The 16,843-nt window shown below is 40.0% G+C and overlaps 1 protein-coding gene across 1 annotated transcript; it reads right to left on the reverse strand.

Moving 5' to 3' along the window:
• Positions 1-3,958: 3,958 nt before the first annotated feature.
• On the reverse strand, positions 3,959-15,864 carry figla (folliculogenesis specific bHLH transcription factor; the record flags this gene model as incomplete). Its single annotated transcript, XM_080049768.1, has 5 exons — positions 3,959-4,021; positions 8,447-8,599; positions 14,272-14,361; positions 14,488-14,634; positions 15,679-15,864. 5 exons carry the CDS (start codon positions 15,862-15,864, stop codon positions 3,959-3,961), a joined length of 639 nt encoding a protein of 212 aa, XP_079905894.1.
• Positions 15,865-16,843: the final 979 nt, after the last annotated feature.

Below are 16,843 nucleotides of genomic sequence, written 5' to 3' on the forward strand. Positions count from 1 at the left end.
ATTGGAGGCCGTAGCTCTCTGTTTCCTTCTCATAACAGGATGGTTCACAGTGTCTATGAGTGTCTCTGTGGGGGTGGCGGGGGCACAGCTGCTGACAGGCTGCAGACAGAAAGCCTCTCTCTCCAGGGAGAGTCCTAATGACTGAGGGGAGACAGAGATCTGGCTGCTGCTGCTCTGGCCCACACCATCTCGGCCTGCTCCTCTTATCCTGTCGCTCTGTGATGGTCGACCGCGCTGCACCATCACCACCTCACTTATTATGTCTCATACAATCTCAGGAAGTACGGCAGCCATTCTCTCCTCCTCTGCAGTCGTGTCCTTACCAAATTGCAACATTTTGAATTTCAGTATTTGCTGTAATATATAGTGTATTGGCTGGTCATGTTAGAAATGTCCGCAGCCCGGGTTAACAAAGCTAAGGCCAACTACGTTGGAAATGTGGAAGGAGGCTGCCTCTGTAACAGACTTACTTTAAAACATAGAATATACATCTTTGTTTTGTTTAAGGGTAGAGGAAGGGAGGACAAAGGGGGACATGTTTATTGTAATAAGTTTTGTGAACGTGTTCTGTGAATTTGTAATAAAAACAATTGTTCACAAAAAAGAAAATATAGTTCATGTCTGTATAGATATTATTTGCTCAGGTATATTTCACAAGAGCACACCGACGAACAAATGTAATGCTGCTGTGCTCTGCTGCAAGACACATGGAGATCCCAATAAAAGATGAACTAAACCATCAATTTACTATACTGTATCGACTGCAGTTCCACTTAAAGAGTGTTTAGGAGGCATGTGTGTGATCACTGAGATCCAGCAAAGAGGTGGAAAGGGGCATAATTACTGAAGAAGCTATGGATCGATTTTCTGTGGCTTCGCCTTCATTAGGTCCATGGCTGGTCAGTGAATCCCAACCTGTTATGTAACTAGAACCTAACAAACCAGTGTCTTTACTTAAGTTTTTTTTCCTAATAAGATAAAGCTGATTCCTTATGATCATGTTAAAACCTATTTGAAATATTCAACCATATTCTTTTATTTCATGAGCTGAAATAAATTCACTGCTGCTTATAGCCTGGTCATTTGACTGTTAACAATTCCTTCATAGTCCAATGTTAAACATGTTTAGATGTCACATATTAGCTTGTTTGAGAATGAATGGTTAAGCCATCACTGAAAACTTTATTATAGTGAAACTCAAAAAGGATTCTAATTGTCCATAATCTTTGTTTACACATGACTATCATTATGATTTCCTTGCCAATAATAACACACAACAAGTCTGAGGTAAGCTGCAATATAAGTTAACATGTTTATATACCATACCAACTGTCTGAGTGCTTTGCAGAAATGCAACATACACAAAATGAAAAAGCATAAATGCATGAATGATGTAGAGATCAAATAACTGTTGACTAGGTGCAGGAGTACATTCCAGTCGCCTCAGCCTCTAATGGCAACGTTGGCTTCTGCCTTAACAACTGTAGCCTACGTAATGTAAAATTAACAATATTAAAATAGATTAAAATAATTGAGAAATTAGCCAATTCAAAATAGCTGATGGTAGCTACAGACAGGTCCATTATGATACAGCCAAGTGAGACTTCCAGATTAGATGTTGCTATCGCTCCTAAATTTAATTAGGCCTAATTAAGCTTTTTGCAGTGTATTTTGTTCAGAGTTACATAGCCCGATTGTTGAAATATGTTTAGGCTACGTGCACTGCATTTCAATTTTTAACAACAACAAACTTGATAAAGGTGTTTTAACTAAAGGAAACAACTACATCCTATTATGTGTCTTAAACAACCCATAACAAAATGCAGAATTAATTAGCCTACTTTTGCATCCTATGACTTTTAAAAAAAAGTCTTGAAGTGTGTGGATCACTATTCTGTAGGCCTAATTCAAGATAAAGGGCAGTCACTGGAGATCAGAGGGTTACTAATATTAGAAACCATATCAACTACACTGCCCTTGCTGACATTAATCCTAGATGCAATATCTCCCATGGTGCTGTGGGGGAGATAAACACAGAGACCCCTCTCCCAAAGACCCTGTGCCGCACAGGGAAAGGACACGCGGACAGGCCTATACATAGTCCTACCTATTGATCAGATAGTCAGGTGAGCGCAGGGCCATTTTTCAACGTGACAGCACAATATCCTTTAATAGCCTTCAGAATGATCCGTTCTTCCACACGCAAGCGGCCTGCGCTCCGCATGGCTGCCTAGCAACAATCGCACGCGCTGCAGCATCAGCACCAGCAGCACAGCGCGGAGGCTCCGCTAATGGCCACCAGCAAAATGCAGCAACGACGGCACAACACTGCACTGCACGACTATCCTACGGACAGAACTGAGCACACGCGCATTCAAATGATCGCATCGTATTGCAAAACACAACATCATGTCCCACATAGCCTTTTAATCTTGACACAGTCCGGAACACAGGCAGTAAAAACGGCTGTAAAAACAAAAAGCCATCAGTGGCACGCTAATGAGCGAGATTAGTCAGTGCAGGGCTTAATAAAGCACTGCCATCACAGACTTGCACTCTCACTGTGAATAGCCTACACCACACAGGCTGCACATAAGGGACCTTGAACACAGCACGAGCCTTTATCTTCAGAACACAATGAAGCGCCGAAAGATAATGCAAATGTAAACATTTTATACAAAGACGGTATATCCGTAGAAAGGGAGCGGGGTGCAACGTGTGACCGATACAACATGGTAAACACCATGTAGTAAAGAACATCCTGGGTGAAATGCGCACATGCACGCGTCAGGGAAGACCCTGTCCCACGCCCAGTCATATAACTCGCGATCGCCTTGTTCAAATCAACTGTGTAAACAGATATTAGCAGGCAGTGAACTCACCTCAGTGCATCCTCAGGACGGCGTCCTCTGTGTGGGTGCGGCAGACCCACAGCCGTCCTCTGTATGGGCAGGTCGTCCTTAATAACAAATGTGAGTAGTGGCTTGCGACACCAGGCTTCCTTTGTCAGAGTATTTCAGGGCCTCAGCTGATACTAAGTCAATGAACCCTGATGTTCTTCATCGCTCAGTGCGCCTGGACCAGCCCACTGCCACGCCTGCCGAGTCCAACGCACAAGGGCTCCCCCTAAAAGCGACTATCAATCTTAGCAATGCAATTGGTTGTTGCGTTTCTAAAAAAGGTTATGTGCCGACCTGGTGGATGTCTAATGCTGTCTCCAAAAATGTTGTATAGTTGGCAAGGCCCAATTCAAGTCGAAAAATATATCTCATTCTCATCAAACAGGCGCCACCTGCTGTTCTGAGGGAGGAAAGCCAGTAGGCCTATCCTGTGAAATTTAGAGGGATCAGATGCTTGTTACATTTGAATTTGGAGTGACACACGTCTAATAAACTGGTGGAAAGCAACTAAATGTTCTATTTGAATACCCTTTAGTATTTCCCTTTTCTGTCATATGAACTTACATTACTGTACTATTTTTTTTTAATGGCAACATAGCAGCCTATACTTATTTTTCCATATTTGAAAGCTCTGGTTACTTTCTTTACAAATAAAGATTGGACATACAAAACCTACAGTGAGTCCTATAAGATCTGATATTGCAGATCATGGGACTATAGAAAACTCCAAAAAGTAAAAAAAAAAAAAAAAGGTTCTTCTCTGACGCATACACCTTTTCATTTATCAGATACTAAAACAAATACTGTGGCTTATGAAATATTCAGAAGCCTTATCTTTTAGCTCATTCTGTTGTAGCCCGGATGTAAGTTCATGGATAATATCAATCTACACTCAAGAGCCCATAATGACAATGTGAAAACATGTTTTTAGAAATGTAGAATTCAGATCCTTCATTCAGTACTTTGTAGAAGCCCATTTGTCAGCAATTACAGCTTTGATTCTTCTTGGATAACACAAGTGTTGCACACATGGCTTTGGGTGGTTTATCCAATTCCTCTTAGCAGATCTTCTCAAGATCTGTCAGATTGGATGGGAAGCTTGAACTGCCATCTTCAGGTCTCTTCAAAAATGTATGGGGTTTAGGGGGGAGACACCATCATGGAGGTCTACAGAGAGTACCATGGCATGAATGGCTTGTTTTTTGTCCAGACATGCAGTGTTAATATTGTGGAACTTTTTACATACACATGTGTCTTTTTAACCTACACCCAATCAATTATATTTGCCAGGTGGACTTCAAGCAAGTTGTAGACAGATCTCAAGGATAATTTAAGCAAACCCGACACAACCGACCACAATTTGGAGGCTCACAGTGAAGGCTCTAAATTATAAATGAGAGGCTTCAGTTTCGTATCTTTAATCATTTAGCAATAAACAAAAAACATGTTTTCACTTTGTCATTGTAGGTTATTGAGTGAAGATTGATGGGCAGAAATGGCAATTGTATCCATTTCAAATTACATTTACAACACAAAGCGATTAAGGGTTTGAATACTTTCTGAAGCCAGTGTACAACATAAAAATCAAAAAGGACTTAATATTCAGAAGGAGTACTTGGAAGTTTGATTCTTACATTTTTCTGAACATGCTGATTTTTGTTGTCGTTAGGAAATCATTTTATTAAGGTTTTTACAAGTTGTTAGGGTTTTACAATATTCACATACTGTATTATACTTCAACTTAATTGAAAACTTCTTTCCTATCAGAATATTTAAAATCAAATACCACCCACCCCCCCTGTCGAGCTATGTCCTTACAAATAAATAAATGACACTAAAGCTGAAGTTTGACATTGTATTTGTGGGCTGCTAAGGGTGCAGTTTGTAAAATTAAAATAAAAACACATACTCAAACAAATGAAACTTCAAAAAGTTAAATAAAATAAAGACAAATAAAATGTTATACTCTTCGAGATAATCCTTTCTTCAAAGCAATGATACCCCTACAAATAAAACAAGAGTTACTTGGATTACTTACATTTAGATTACACAAAGATTTCAGTATTAGACTAAATGACTATAATAACAGTGACTTTGAGAGGAATAACTTACCTGAAGTTCTGGTTACAGGTGCGACAGAGCAAAATACTGATCACCTTTACAAAGATGCTGCTTGCTAAAGAGTTGATACATTCAACCAAAAGAGGGCACTGTAACAGTGCATTTCAAAATCAGTGAGAACACTTCAACACTGTGCTCCAATATTGTTCAAATACATAGCATGAGGATAACTTTTATATGGAAATGACCAGGTTACAGGTTCAGTGGTAGGAGGGAGATAATAGGATGTAATACTAAATGAATGAGTTAAATACAGGTAATTTAACATAGCAACATTTACTCTGGTTGGATAACAGAATTAGGTACCCCACTGCAAGGACACAACAAGTATCCCAGTATGCCATTACAGTTTGACAGTGAGCCACCATGTACAATACGAGGACCCTGTTTGTCACTAATTCTCACTTGTAACGGTCGTCATCAAAATGATGCTCATCTTTCAGACCACATAGATCAATGTTTTTAATTGTGTCTGAGAAAATAATAAACACTTGTTACACTATTCATATTATTATTATAATCCCTGATGTAAAGTAGCTGATTTCAAAAAGCTTCCCAACTTTTTCGTATGATTTCAATGCTCTGAATCTTTTTTTCCCCCTCTGATCACTGATTTGATAGACATGTGGTAAAGAAAAACAACCTGACAGGTTTCCAGTACTGGTGTAAGGCATCTGCTCCAAGCACCATTCAGAAGGGTTGAGACATCTGTTGAATGAAGAAGAAAGTGCTAAATTCCAAGTTCTCATAGTGTTAAGATTTCTTCCAGCTAAAATGGAATAAAAAGCAGAGAGGGACATATTCAATGTTCCATCATCAACAAAACACTTCAGCGTATTGATTTACGGCTCTTGTGCTACAGGCTCATAGTTCTATTTTGGACAGATTTTCTTTCTGACAGCCACGGTTAGGTAAAATGCTGAACTAATCCTGTAACAGGCATAATGGCCTCGTAGTTGGAACTCAGAATGAAATTACTCACCCTGACCTAAACCTCTTCACCTTGAAGTATCCAATCAGATGACAAAGGTACTTGTGAGGACGGTTTGAATGCATCGGATGGCTACATGAAAGACAATTAAATGAGCTGAATGCAGGCTGCAATTCTGCCACCATTTAAGGAATTCAAAAGGAGTCTGATTGCGTGTAATAAATGTAAAATCTGCCTGTCTTGTGTTAGAAAGGTGACACCATCTGTAAACAAATTAATGTTTTGCAATCACTTGAATCATGTTTTTAAACGAACAAGCTCTACATTAAACATACATACTAATGTACACAACTCAAACTTAAAGCCAACATAGCAAAAGATAACAATGACTATAAAGTTATTCTAATTCCACATCACACGTTCTCCAATAGCTCCAGGAATTCATTTAACATTTTATTTAATGAGGTTATATTATTAGTTTCATGTAATGTTAATGAGAATTTCTTTTATCATTTTATTTTGTAAAAAAGGGGGCTCCTAAAAACAGTTTGAAAAAACACAGGTCCATTATAGACGTGCAATCGAAGCATATGACCACTGACACACATTGTCGGTGTTGCTTTATTTTCACCTTTTTGTATTGTGGATGCCTCATTTGGACCATCCTAATGTACTTAAAAAGGTACTGGACGGAAACTACATACAATATGCAGTAGGCTACAGTTAGGCAAACCATTGTAGTTAAATGACAGACTATGTCTTCCCTTTTTCTGTACCTAAAGATAAAGAATCCTTGACCTAAGTAAACCTGCTACGTTCTAATAGAATTCGATCATCCTGTTAATTCATAATCCCATTTCAAACCCCTGGCTTTGTTTTATGAATTTTGATTGGAATGGAAGAACAGCAATGCCATTAAAGATGGATTCATGTAACTGTTTACTCCCTTCACGAGTGCAATCAATGAGATGTCAACCTACTCAAATGGAGAAATTAAAAAAAACCTAGAGAGCCATGATATTGTACATGTCCCTTCAGTCCGTCCTTTTGAATCATGACCAGTCTATATTTATAATGGTTTCACAGCAACAACTCCCTAGACAGTGTCAGAAATGGACTGAGTGTAGCTCTGCTAAGCATTAAAGCAGCTCCGAGTAACATTTAAATATCTTTTAAACAGCCTCATGTTTCCTCACATAATCATAAATTACCTTTAACAGCAAACGAGACCATCCGTGCAAAGAAAGACGTTTTTATATAGTTTTTATTACTGCATTTGGTCTGGTCGGACACCCAGTCCGATTTTCGGTTCACGCGTGCATGCTCTATGGTCACATATCCGTATTGGTCGCAGATTTCAGTGTGGCGCAACAACGCGATTTGAGAAGCCTATCCCTCCAGGTGAGGGAAGGGGAGCAAGAGCCTTGTTTGAGACAGTTGTTTGTCGTCATAATGACTGATAACGGGGCTGAACCATCAAAGAAAAAAAAAGAAAATGCAATGAATGGGAGGGCGTTGCCAAGCAACGTATACACAATTTCACGGGGGCGAACTAGACTCCTAAATGAATGAGCGGTAGCCAACTAAAACAAAGTTTACTTTGCCTCACCAGCATCATCAGATGACCATTATTCATCTGAAATAGTCATTATGGACAGTTTTCAATAAGGGATAGAGGTCCAGTCATTTGGAACAGCTTTCCTGTTACTCTTTAGTTACTTTCAAAAAACATCTTAAAATGTACCTCATTTTAAAAGCTTACGATACTGTGTGAAACTGAATGTATGTTATATTGTCTTTTTGCTTGTTAGTTACATCTTTACTTTTTTTTTACTATATGTACTTAAATGTATTTTCATTTTTGTAACATGACTTTGTAGTTGTTTTAGCTCTTTAATTTTATTTTTGTTTATCTTTTTTTCTTTTACTTTATTTCTTTACCTTATTGTATTTTAATATCAGGTGGACATCCCTTATAAGCCCTTCGGGGTTTCTTTTGTCCCACCCGTGCATTTATGTATGTCTATGCGCATCTTCTTGCCATTTTAATCTTGTTTATCTGCACAAATAAAACTAAACTAAACTAATTATTTACAACAACATAAACACATTACCTCATCGTGATCCATAGGCGACTAACTGCCGTCTCTCATTCATTCGCTTTCTATGAGGACACGTAATCTTTCAGCTCCGTGAGAGGTGACACTGCATCAACTGTGTGTAGCACTGACTGGCATTAGTTGATGCTGTGTCACTAACCACTCTCACGGAGCCGAAAAGAGTCTGGTGCCCTCACACTTTCAACACACGGACATGCACTATATTGCTTCCTGATCATTTGAATCTCACGCGCCCGGCACAAGCTAGAAAACAGCTTCACGACAGCCGGCGTTGTAAAAATACTACCGCTTTTGTCCAAAGGGGACGCCAACGTGCCATGTTACTCGTAGTGGCTTTAAACTAATCATATTGTCAGGAAAGTTAAATGAGTTACCAAAGTTTGATCAGGTGCTACTTGGATGATGAACTGGTAAGCAGGCATCACACAATGTTGCAGCAGTAGTCTGGTCATATCTCCATCCTCCGTTGCCGGTTCTGAGGTCATGGTGAATCCATCTTCCATCCGCTCCTCTGACATGTTCAGCAACTGTCAGGAAAAGTAAAATGAGGTCAAAATTTATCTTTCTACTATCAAATAGTCCCCTGATGCATGTAGGCTTGAAAAGTGAATCTATGACAGTTACAACTTTATGGCATTTAAAAACAAAATAATTCATTTCAAGACTGTCGATTCACTCATTTATCCACAACCCTAATCCAAGAATTCAAAATTACAACATTACTTTTTTGAACAATGCAATTTATCAATTATATCTAGGGATTGATCTTCTTTGTCACCAATTTTGGGGGGCAATGAAACATTGTTATTTAAAGCCCACCCTCCCTTGGTGTACTGAACAGTGGTGACTATAAAACAGGTAGGCTATAAGGAAACTGATGTCTGATGTGCACAAGCTACAGTGTAAGAACTTGATTTAAAAAAAAATTTGGAGCCATACTAAATTTAAAATCCAACAATTTACATTAACTGCACAGCTTACAATGCAGTAGGACATACAAGTTGTTTTATGTATGCAGTGCAACAGTATACAGTAACACATTTTGACTAATTTGAAGATATAAACATACACATCTCATGAAGGAATCATAGACATTTCTAAAGTTAAAGTTTTTTTATTGGTCACATTACAGTCATTCATAGTGAAAATTACTGGAACCTGAATAAATAATAGATAATAGTAATTTAAAAACAGACATCCCTTAATGAGGTGATGCTATAAAAACATTAAAAATAAATGGTATATAAATATAAAAGTGCATATAAAGTGGTGCAAAAAGTGCAAGAGTGCAAGTTATAGTACACCGGAGTTAAGCAGTCTAACTGCCTGCAGAAAGAAGCTCCTCCTCAGTCTCTCAGGGCCCACTCACACTAGGGCCGTTTGCCTGTTCCGTGCTTCAGGAAGATTCAGCACGATTCCCCCCCTCCCCACTCCTCCCGCTGGCCCGTGGTCACACTGCTCGTGGCCTGGGCACAATTGCACCTTGCGCGTTTAGGATTTGGAGCGTTGTCTACTTGTAGGCTATACGACTGTTTGTGAATATTTTCATCCGGCCAAATTTGCATCATATATTCCACTTCCACATTAGAGCAACGAGAATCCTTAAAGGCCTACTTCACCGGTTTGAATATGAAGGTGTATTGAATTCTGAGATCCTATGTAGTATAAATGTGCGATTTTTATTTTTTTTTTTTAAATCGGTTCATCCTAGCCTGAGAAAAGGCAGAAAGAGTGTTTTTTTTAACCCTATATTTCTCTTTCTCGTGTCATCACAGAAAGAGAAATATAGGGTTAAAAAAAACTTACTTTGTAAATATTACTGTGATGTCTTTTACTGTGACATCACAGTAATATTTACAAAGTAGGTTTTTTTAACCCTATATTTCTCTTTCTGTGATGTCACGAGAAAGAGAAATATAGGGTTAAAAAAACACTCTTTCTGCCTTTTCTCAGGCTAGGATGAACAGATTTTTTTTTTTGCACATTTATACTACATAGGATCTCAGAATTCAATACACCTTCATATTCAAACCGGTGAAGTAGGCCTTTAAGCTATTGTTTTTTTTAAATGTAGCTTGACGTAATAGGTCGCGGTGGACAGTCTCATATTTGTGCAGCACGCTGTTTATTATTAATATAACGGCCCATCATCAGACCATACGTACCGGATGGTTTTATACACATCGATCGCTCTATCAAGTAATCCAAGTCAGAACTTTTTGTATGGGCAGAGATCGTTATTTTAAGTGTCTTTAGTAGCTACTGTTTCCTTATCACCGGGCCGCGGAGTCCCGCTGTGTGTTGTATTGGGTTCGTCTCAACCGCCATGCGTAAAGGCATTATTATGACAGCTGACGGGAGGAAAAAGAAAAAAATCATCTGACGAACGTGAGTAAACACGAAAACCTTTTTTCTTTGCTTTCTGCGCTCACCTATTTAGCTCTCTCCCTTTGATTAGCCCTCACCTACGCCTACACACACGTTAATTCTCACACATTTTATGTAGCTACAAGTCCAAGTGGTGGGCAATTCTGGTGCCGACTAGTAAGGCAGCGGACGCTAACGGACTATGCATCCTTAATAAATTCACATCAGGAACGCCGCCTGTGCGCTTGCTTGTGCGCGTGTCATCTCATTAGCATCTCTACTTTGGCCACGGCACACCTCTCCCAAGTGTGCCGTGGCCAAGGGGCTGTTCTGTGCTGGAATACGGATGGCGTGGTCACACTAGCCAAACTTTCTAGACTTTAGTATGCAAATGAGCTTGGGCACGGGGCCGCGGCCCTAGTGTGAGTGGCCCCTCAGTTCGAGCTTTATAAGGCAGCGTAGGTGTCTGCCTGACTGCAGCAGGGTGAAGAGGCAGGCTACTGGGTAAGAGGCGTCGATGATGGAGGTTGAACTGCTGGAGGCTATGCAGTCATGCATGTAGATGTTGCAGAGCAGTGGACGCACCCCTGGAGGGTACCTGTGTTGAGGACCAGGGCTCCTGACATTATACAGTCAAGCCCAAAATTATTCATGTCCCTGGCCAATTTGACTTAAAGTTACTTTAATGAAACCGGCAAGCTTTTTCTTGATTGGAAATGACACAGGCTTCTCCCAGAAGATAATAAGACGATGTACAAGAGGTATCATTGTGGAAAAAATAAATGTTCAGCTTTTATTTACATCTGAACAAAAAGTGGCAGGTCCACAATTATTCATACCCTTCTCAATAGTCAATAGAAAAGCCTTTATTGGCTATTACAGCAATCAAACACTTCCTATAAGTGCTGATGAATGAATTTTGGACCGGATGAATAATTTTGGACATGCAACTTTTTGTTCAAATGTAAATAAAAGCTGAATTTTCTTCTTTTTTTTCACAATGATGCCTATTGTACATCGTCTTACTATCTTCTGGGAGACGCCCGTCTAATTTTCAATCAAGAAAAAACTTGCTGGTTGAATGAAAGTAACTTTAAAAAGGTGCTGTAAGCGGAATGGTTCTTTTAGCTAACTTCCTGTCAGTTACTGCAGTTAGCAGTGAGGAAGCTGAGCACCCAGTTACATATTTGGGCGTTAATTCCCAGCGACCTCATCTTCTGGATCAGGCGAGAGGGAATTATGGTATTGAATGTCGAGTTGTAATATATAAAAACAGCATTCTCACATAATTCCCTCTCCTTTCATCGAGGTGGGTCAGAGAGGTGTGCAAAAGATTGCAAATGGCATCATCCCTGCTCCTGTTTTCCCTGTATGCAAACTGGAGGGTTTGAAGCTGGATGGAACCACAGCTTGGGCCATGGATATAGTAAATATTGTAGTATACACTGGGGCTAGTTGGTTTGCACAGGATTTTAGGACCCTCCCAGGAATCTGGTCCGGCCCTGCAGCCGTTTTCCCATTCACGCCTTTGCCATTTCCTCATCCATAGCTGCAATTAAGTAGTTTTTTCCCCAGTCTGTCTCAAACTGTGGATAAAAAATATTTAATTCATCAGCAAGAGAGGGGGCAGAGCTACTCACCGAGCAGGGCTTGTTCTTATAGTCAGTCAAAATTTGCAGGCCCTTCCATACTAATTTCTATGCAAAGTAATTGAGCGTTTGATTATATTAATCATAATTAATAATAATAATAATAATAATAATATGTAGTCATAATATTGTCGGCAGCCATGTTTGGTTTTTGGCCCCAGTCTGATCTTCAGTGAGTGAAACACTCACCTCTTCAGTCTAGAGGAAGAGTGGAGGGGCACAAAATCCAAGGGGCTTGAAGATCACTGTCAAGTTTCAACAGTCAGTGATGATTTGGGGCACCATGTCATCTGATGGTGCTGGTCCACTGTGTTATCAAGTCCAAAGTCACCACAAGTGTCTACCAGGAGATTTTAGAGCACTTCATGCTCCTGTCTGTTGACAAGCTTTATGGCGATGCTGAATTACTTTTTCCAGCAAGACTTGACACCTGTCCACAGTGCCAAAACCACAAGTAACTGGTTGACTGACCATGGTATTACTGTGTTGATTGGCCAGACAACTATCCTGACCTGAACCCAATAGAGAAACTATAGAGTATTGTTAAGAGGCAGATGAGACACACCAGACCAGGGGTGTCAAACTCATTTTGGTTCGAGGGCCACATACAGCCTCTCTGATCTCAGGTGGGCCGGACCAGTAAAATAATGGCAAAATAACTCCAAATCCCTAACTTTGTTTTTCAGTAATATGCTTTATCACTCAGCCTACATTTGTAACCTACATTATCAGGGATCACAAGGGATCTCTGTACCCCCCAGGAAATGTCTTAGTAAAGGTTGCTGCTGGCCATGGGAATAGGAGGTGCGGCGCGCAGCGCCGCAGCAAAATTTTGGGGGGTATTTTGCTCAAAGATGCCAATGTGCACTAATGAAATAAACAACTGTTTATTTGAATACACAAATACAACAGTCACTGACCGTACAGTTGTCCAATTTTGTTTACTATATGTACAGGTACACATTTTGTGCAAACATGCAGACTGTAAATAATTAAATAAAAGTGCAACTTCTACTGTTTTGATTTATTTTTAAATACAGAGGTTATTGGTTGTTTTGGAATTCGTTTTTCCCAATTTAAAACATAAAAATAAAGCAGCATTGAAAATTAGGAAATAAATCTTGTAGGCCTACACTAGCATGCTCCTGCTCGTTTTGCGCACACAGAGCCGCAGACACACCACGCTTGCTAGTACATTAATTGTTCAGCACTAAAAATAAAAATAGTTTTATTTTTATTAAAAAGTAATAAAATAAAATGTACTAAAAATAAAAATGTTTTTTTTTTTTGGTTTTTACTTTGCCATACAGCACTGGAGGAAACATTAATAGCGGTGAAGCAGGATTTCCATTTACCATTTCCCACGTTGCTAAAATGTGCTTTTTTATTTAGGCTGCCCCCTAGCGGCAGGAGTGAGCATTTCGGTTATTTCTTTAAAAATTCATAACTCCTCACAGGAATGGGCTAGAGACTTACTTTTTTTTTTGACATACTCAGAAATTTATGCTCTACAGGTCGCGGGCCTGATCAAATCATCTCGCGGGCCGGATCCGGCCCGCGGGCCGTATGTTTGACACCCCTGCACCAGACCCAACAATACAGACGAGCTGAAGGCCTCAATTAAAGCAACCTGGGCTTCCATAACACTTCAGCAGTGCCACAGGCTGATAGCATCCATGCCACGCCGCATTTAGGTAATCATTTGTGCAAAAGGGGCCCAAACCAAGTACTTAGTACATATGCATGATTATACTTTCTATAGGGCCGACATTTCTGTATTTAAAATCCTTTTTTTATTGATTTTATGTAATATTCTAATTTTCTGAGATTTTGAATTTGGGATTTTCATAAACTGTAAGCCATAATAATCACAATTATAACAAATAAAGGCTTGGAATATCTCACTTTGAATGTAATGAGTCTATATAATATATTAGTTTCACCATTTAGGTTGAATTACTGAAATAAATTAACTTTTGCAAGATATTCAAATTTTTCAAGTTTCACCTGTACAGATGGACTTCCCCAGAACTGCTGCTCAGTGTTTAATGTGACAGGTACATGTAGTTCTAATCCAGAAGCCACTATGGAAACTGGGATACTGAGTAAAACAGTTGCCATTGTTGAAATAAACCCCAATGCAGACCCCAAAGGGCACAGTGGAAAAAGCAAACAACACTCACGTCATCCACTCTCCATAGGTCACCGCCCAAGCCTTCAGTCTGACCGTAAGTGATTGCATTCTTTAGGAAATCAGTGCCACTGCCATCATCCTGTTGAAAGAGAAAATAACACCAATCAATTGTTCAAACTGAGTGGCACTGACGTCCTCCGGAAACCGCAGGGAAAACTCGTAATTTGACACAGCTTGATACAGTTCTGATGAGTGCAGCACTTACGCTGTCGGCGTCGTGTAAAACTGCAACAAGCAATCGTATGTATTCCGCCGCCGCCTTAAGTGTGTCCACTTTACTTGGCTTGCGATCCGGCCTCATCAGTGGCACCATGCGCTTCAAGCGGGAGAACATTGTGTTCAAATTCCTGATCTGGACAGAAGAGAGAAGCTGACGATTCACATTACCCCCTGCCCGTTTACAACCAATATAGTCATCTCTGAAGTCATATGATCAATATTTAATTGAGGGAAAGAGACAATGACGTTTTGCTGGAAGCAGTGACATTGGTCTTCCTGATTTCGTCCTTCCGTGCTGGCAATATGAGAAAGGCTGGTTTCTTAAAAATCACCTCAAAATATTACTGTCACAAGACTATCAGAATTACGCCAAATATCTTGCAGACATCAAGTTAAGACCTGCTTTGTACAGAGCTATGAGAATGGGTTTACAATATAAACAGCCGGGCTCTGTCCAGAAAAATGGAGCAGCAACCCAAGCAAAGGTCTTTAGATGGTATGGATGGACTGGACTCAGACAGTTACATTTCCGAGATATCCAACAAGTAAATGTTACACCACAGACATGCTTAATATAGGCTAGGCCTATAGAATATGATTTTTTTAATTGTAGGCCTATTTATTTTTCTACCTTGACTGCCTTTATGAAAATAAAGGGTAGTCCAACACTCCCCAACATTATCCCAAACTGCATTTCAATTAGGCCTATGTTAAAATGTAATAAGGCAAGCTTTAGATCTGTTTACCTTTTAGTCTATTGGCCACTGGTAAGGTCTGTTTAGCTAGTAGGCCTAGGCTAATCATGTTTTAGCAACCATGGACCTATTATAGAGTTAACAACCATTTAAAAGTAGGCTATGAATAGGCACAAAATAAAATGGACAGTTGGCCTATCCTCAAAACAATTTCTCAAGGCTGACATGTTAGTGCTATTTGCCAAATTGCAGCAAGTTCCTGTGAAAGAAAGGTGTGTGTGAATCACAAAAACAGACACATTTGTTGTGAAAGGTCTTTTGGGCTTCATAGCGATCACAGCTAGCCACAGTATGTGAGGTTAAGGTTAAAAAGGCTGGGAGGGAGCCAGCAAATGTTAGCTAACTAGAATCTGACTTGAACCTCTCCAACACATTAGCAAACCAGCATTTATTCATAGTTGGGACAATTCAATTTGACTCACTCTTAGTCGCTCCTTGGCGTTGACCATTTCCCTCTTTTTCACGGTTTCAGTGATATCTTCAGCGACAAAGTATAAGCCGCCGTTTCCTCGTTTGAACTTCTCAATGTTGGTGTACAACGGGAGCGCAGACTCGCCCGTTAAGCGCTTCAAAATATCGCTCATTAATTCTTCCTCTGGCACCTTCATTTTTTGACAAATTGCATAGCCTACGTAACGCTTAGGTTTATTTCTTGGCCCTTTTCAGTGTTTCTTCACTTTTACCCGCCTCTTCTTTCTGTAGGCCTACTGTGTCACTTCCTCATGTAAACAGCCCAACGTTGGAGAGGAGAGGAGCTCCGGGAATCACACCTGCACCAGGTGTTCAATTAGGCTCCTGTGACGACTTGAGGCGGTTCGTCGAAAGTGTGAGTTCAACTCAATAGTTCCATCGTTCAATGATTTGTTCCTGCTACAGAGGTCACACCCATAGACGGATTATGAGATAATGGGCCCCTGGGCACAGACTCTTAAAGGGCCCCCCACTCCTCCCTATCCAGCCAGGTACACTGACTTTTCCACACAGATACAAACAATTAATGGCAAAAACATATTAAGGAAGTCAGTGTTTCCCACAGGATTTTGGGATACTGTTGGAGGGACCCTGTACCTTGTTGGGGGGTCCGGGGGCATGCCCCCCCTGAATTCTTTTTAGATTTTTAAAGTAAAATGCATCAATCTGGTGCACTTTGAGAGGAAATTTTAGAGGCTATATTATTTTTCAGACTTTACTCTGCAACTGTAAAAACAGTACAGTAGATTGGTCTGCAGACCCATGTTCTATGATGGAGGGGCCCATTTCAACAGATTCAGGGTGGATAGCTACTTTTTATGAACAATTTAGAATTCACACAGAAAGCTTATTTCTGTATGTGTGAGGGGGCCTCATGGAGCCCCTTAGACAGAGCTACTAATGCTGTTGTTTTTAACTTGCTTTTGTATTTCTCCCCTACTAGTTGAGGGGCCCATGATGATCTCTATCTTGTTAGATTTGAATGAGTATCCTTATATTTAGGCTATTCCTTTTTGGACCCTGTTATTGACATGAGTGACATCTCTTTGACTATGCAACATGAAAAGTTACTATCAGTATCTCTGGCTAAGGGCCCCCCTGTGCCCTTGGGCCCCT

This window comes from Ammodytes marinus, assembly GCF_949987685.1.
Source record: "Ammodytes marinus genome assembly, chromosome: 2".
In the NCBI taxonomy this organism is placed as follows: Eukaryota; Metazoa; Chordata; class Actinopteri; order Uranoscopiformes; family Ammodytidae; genus Ammodytes; species Ammodytes marinus.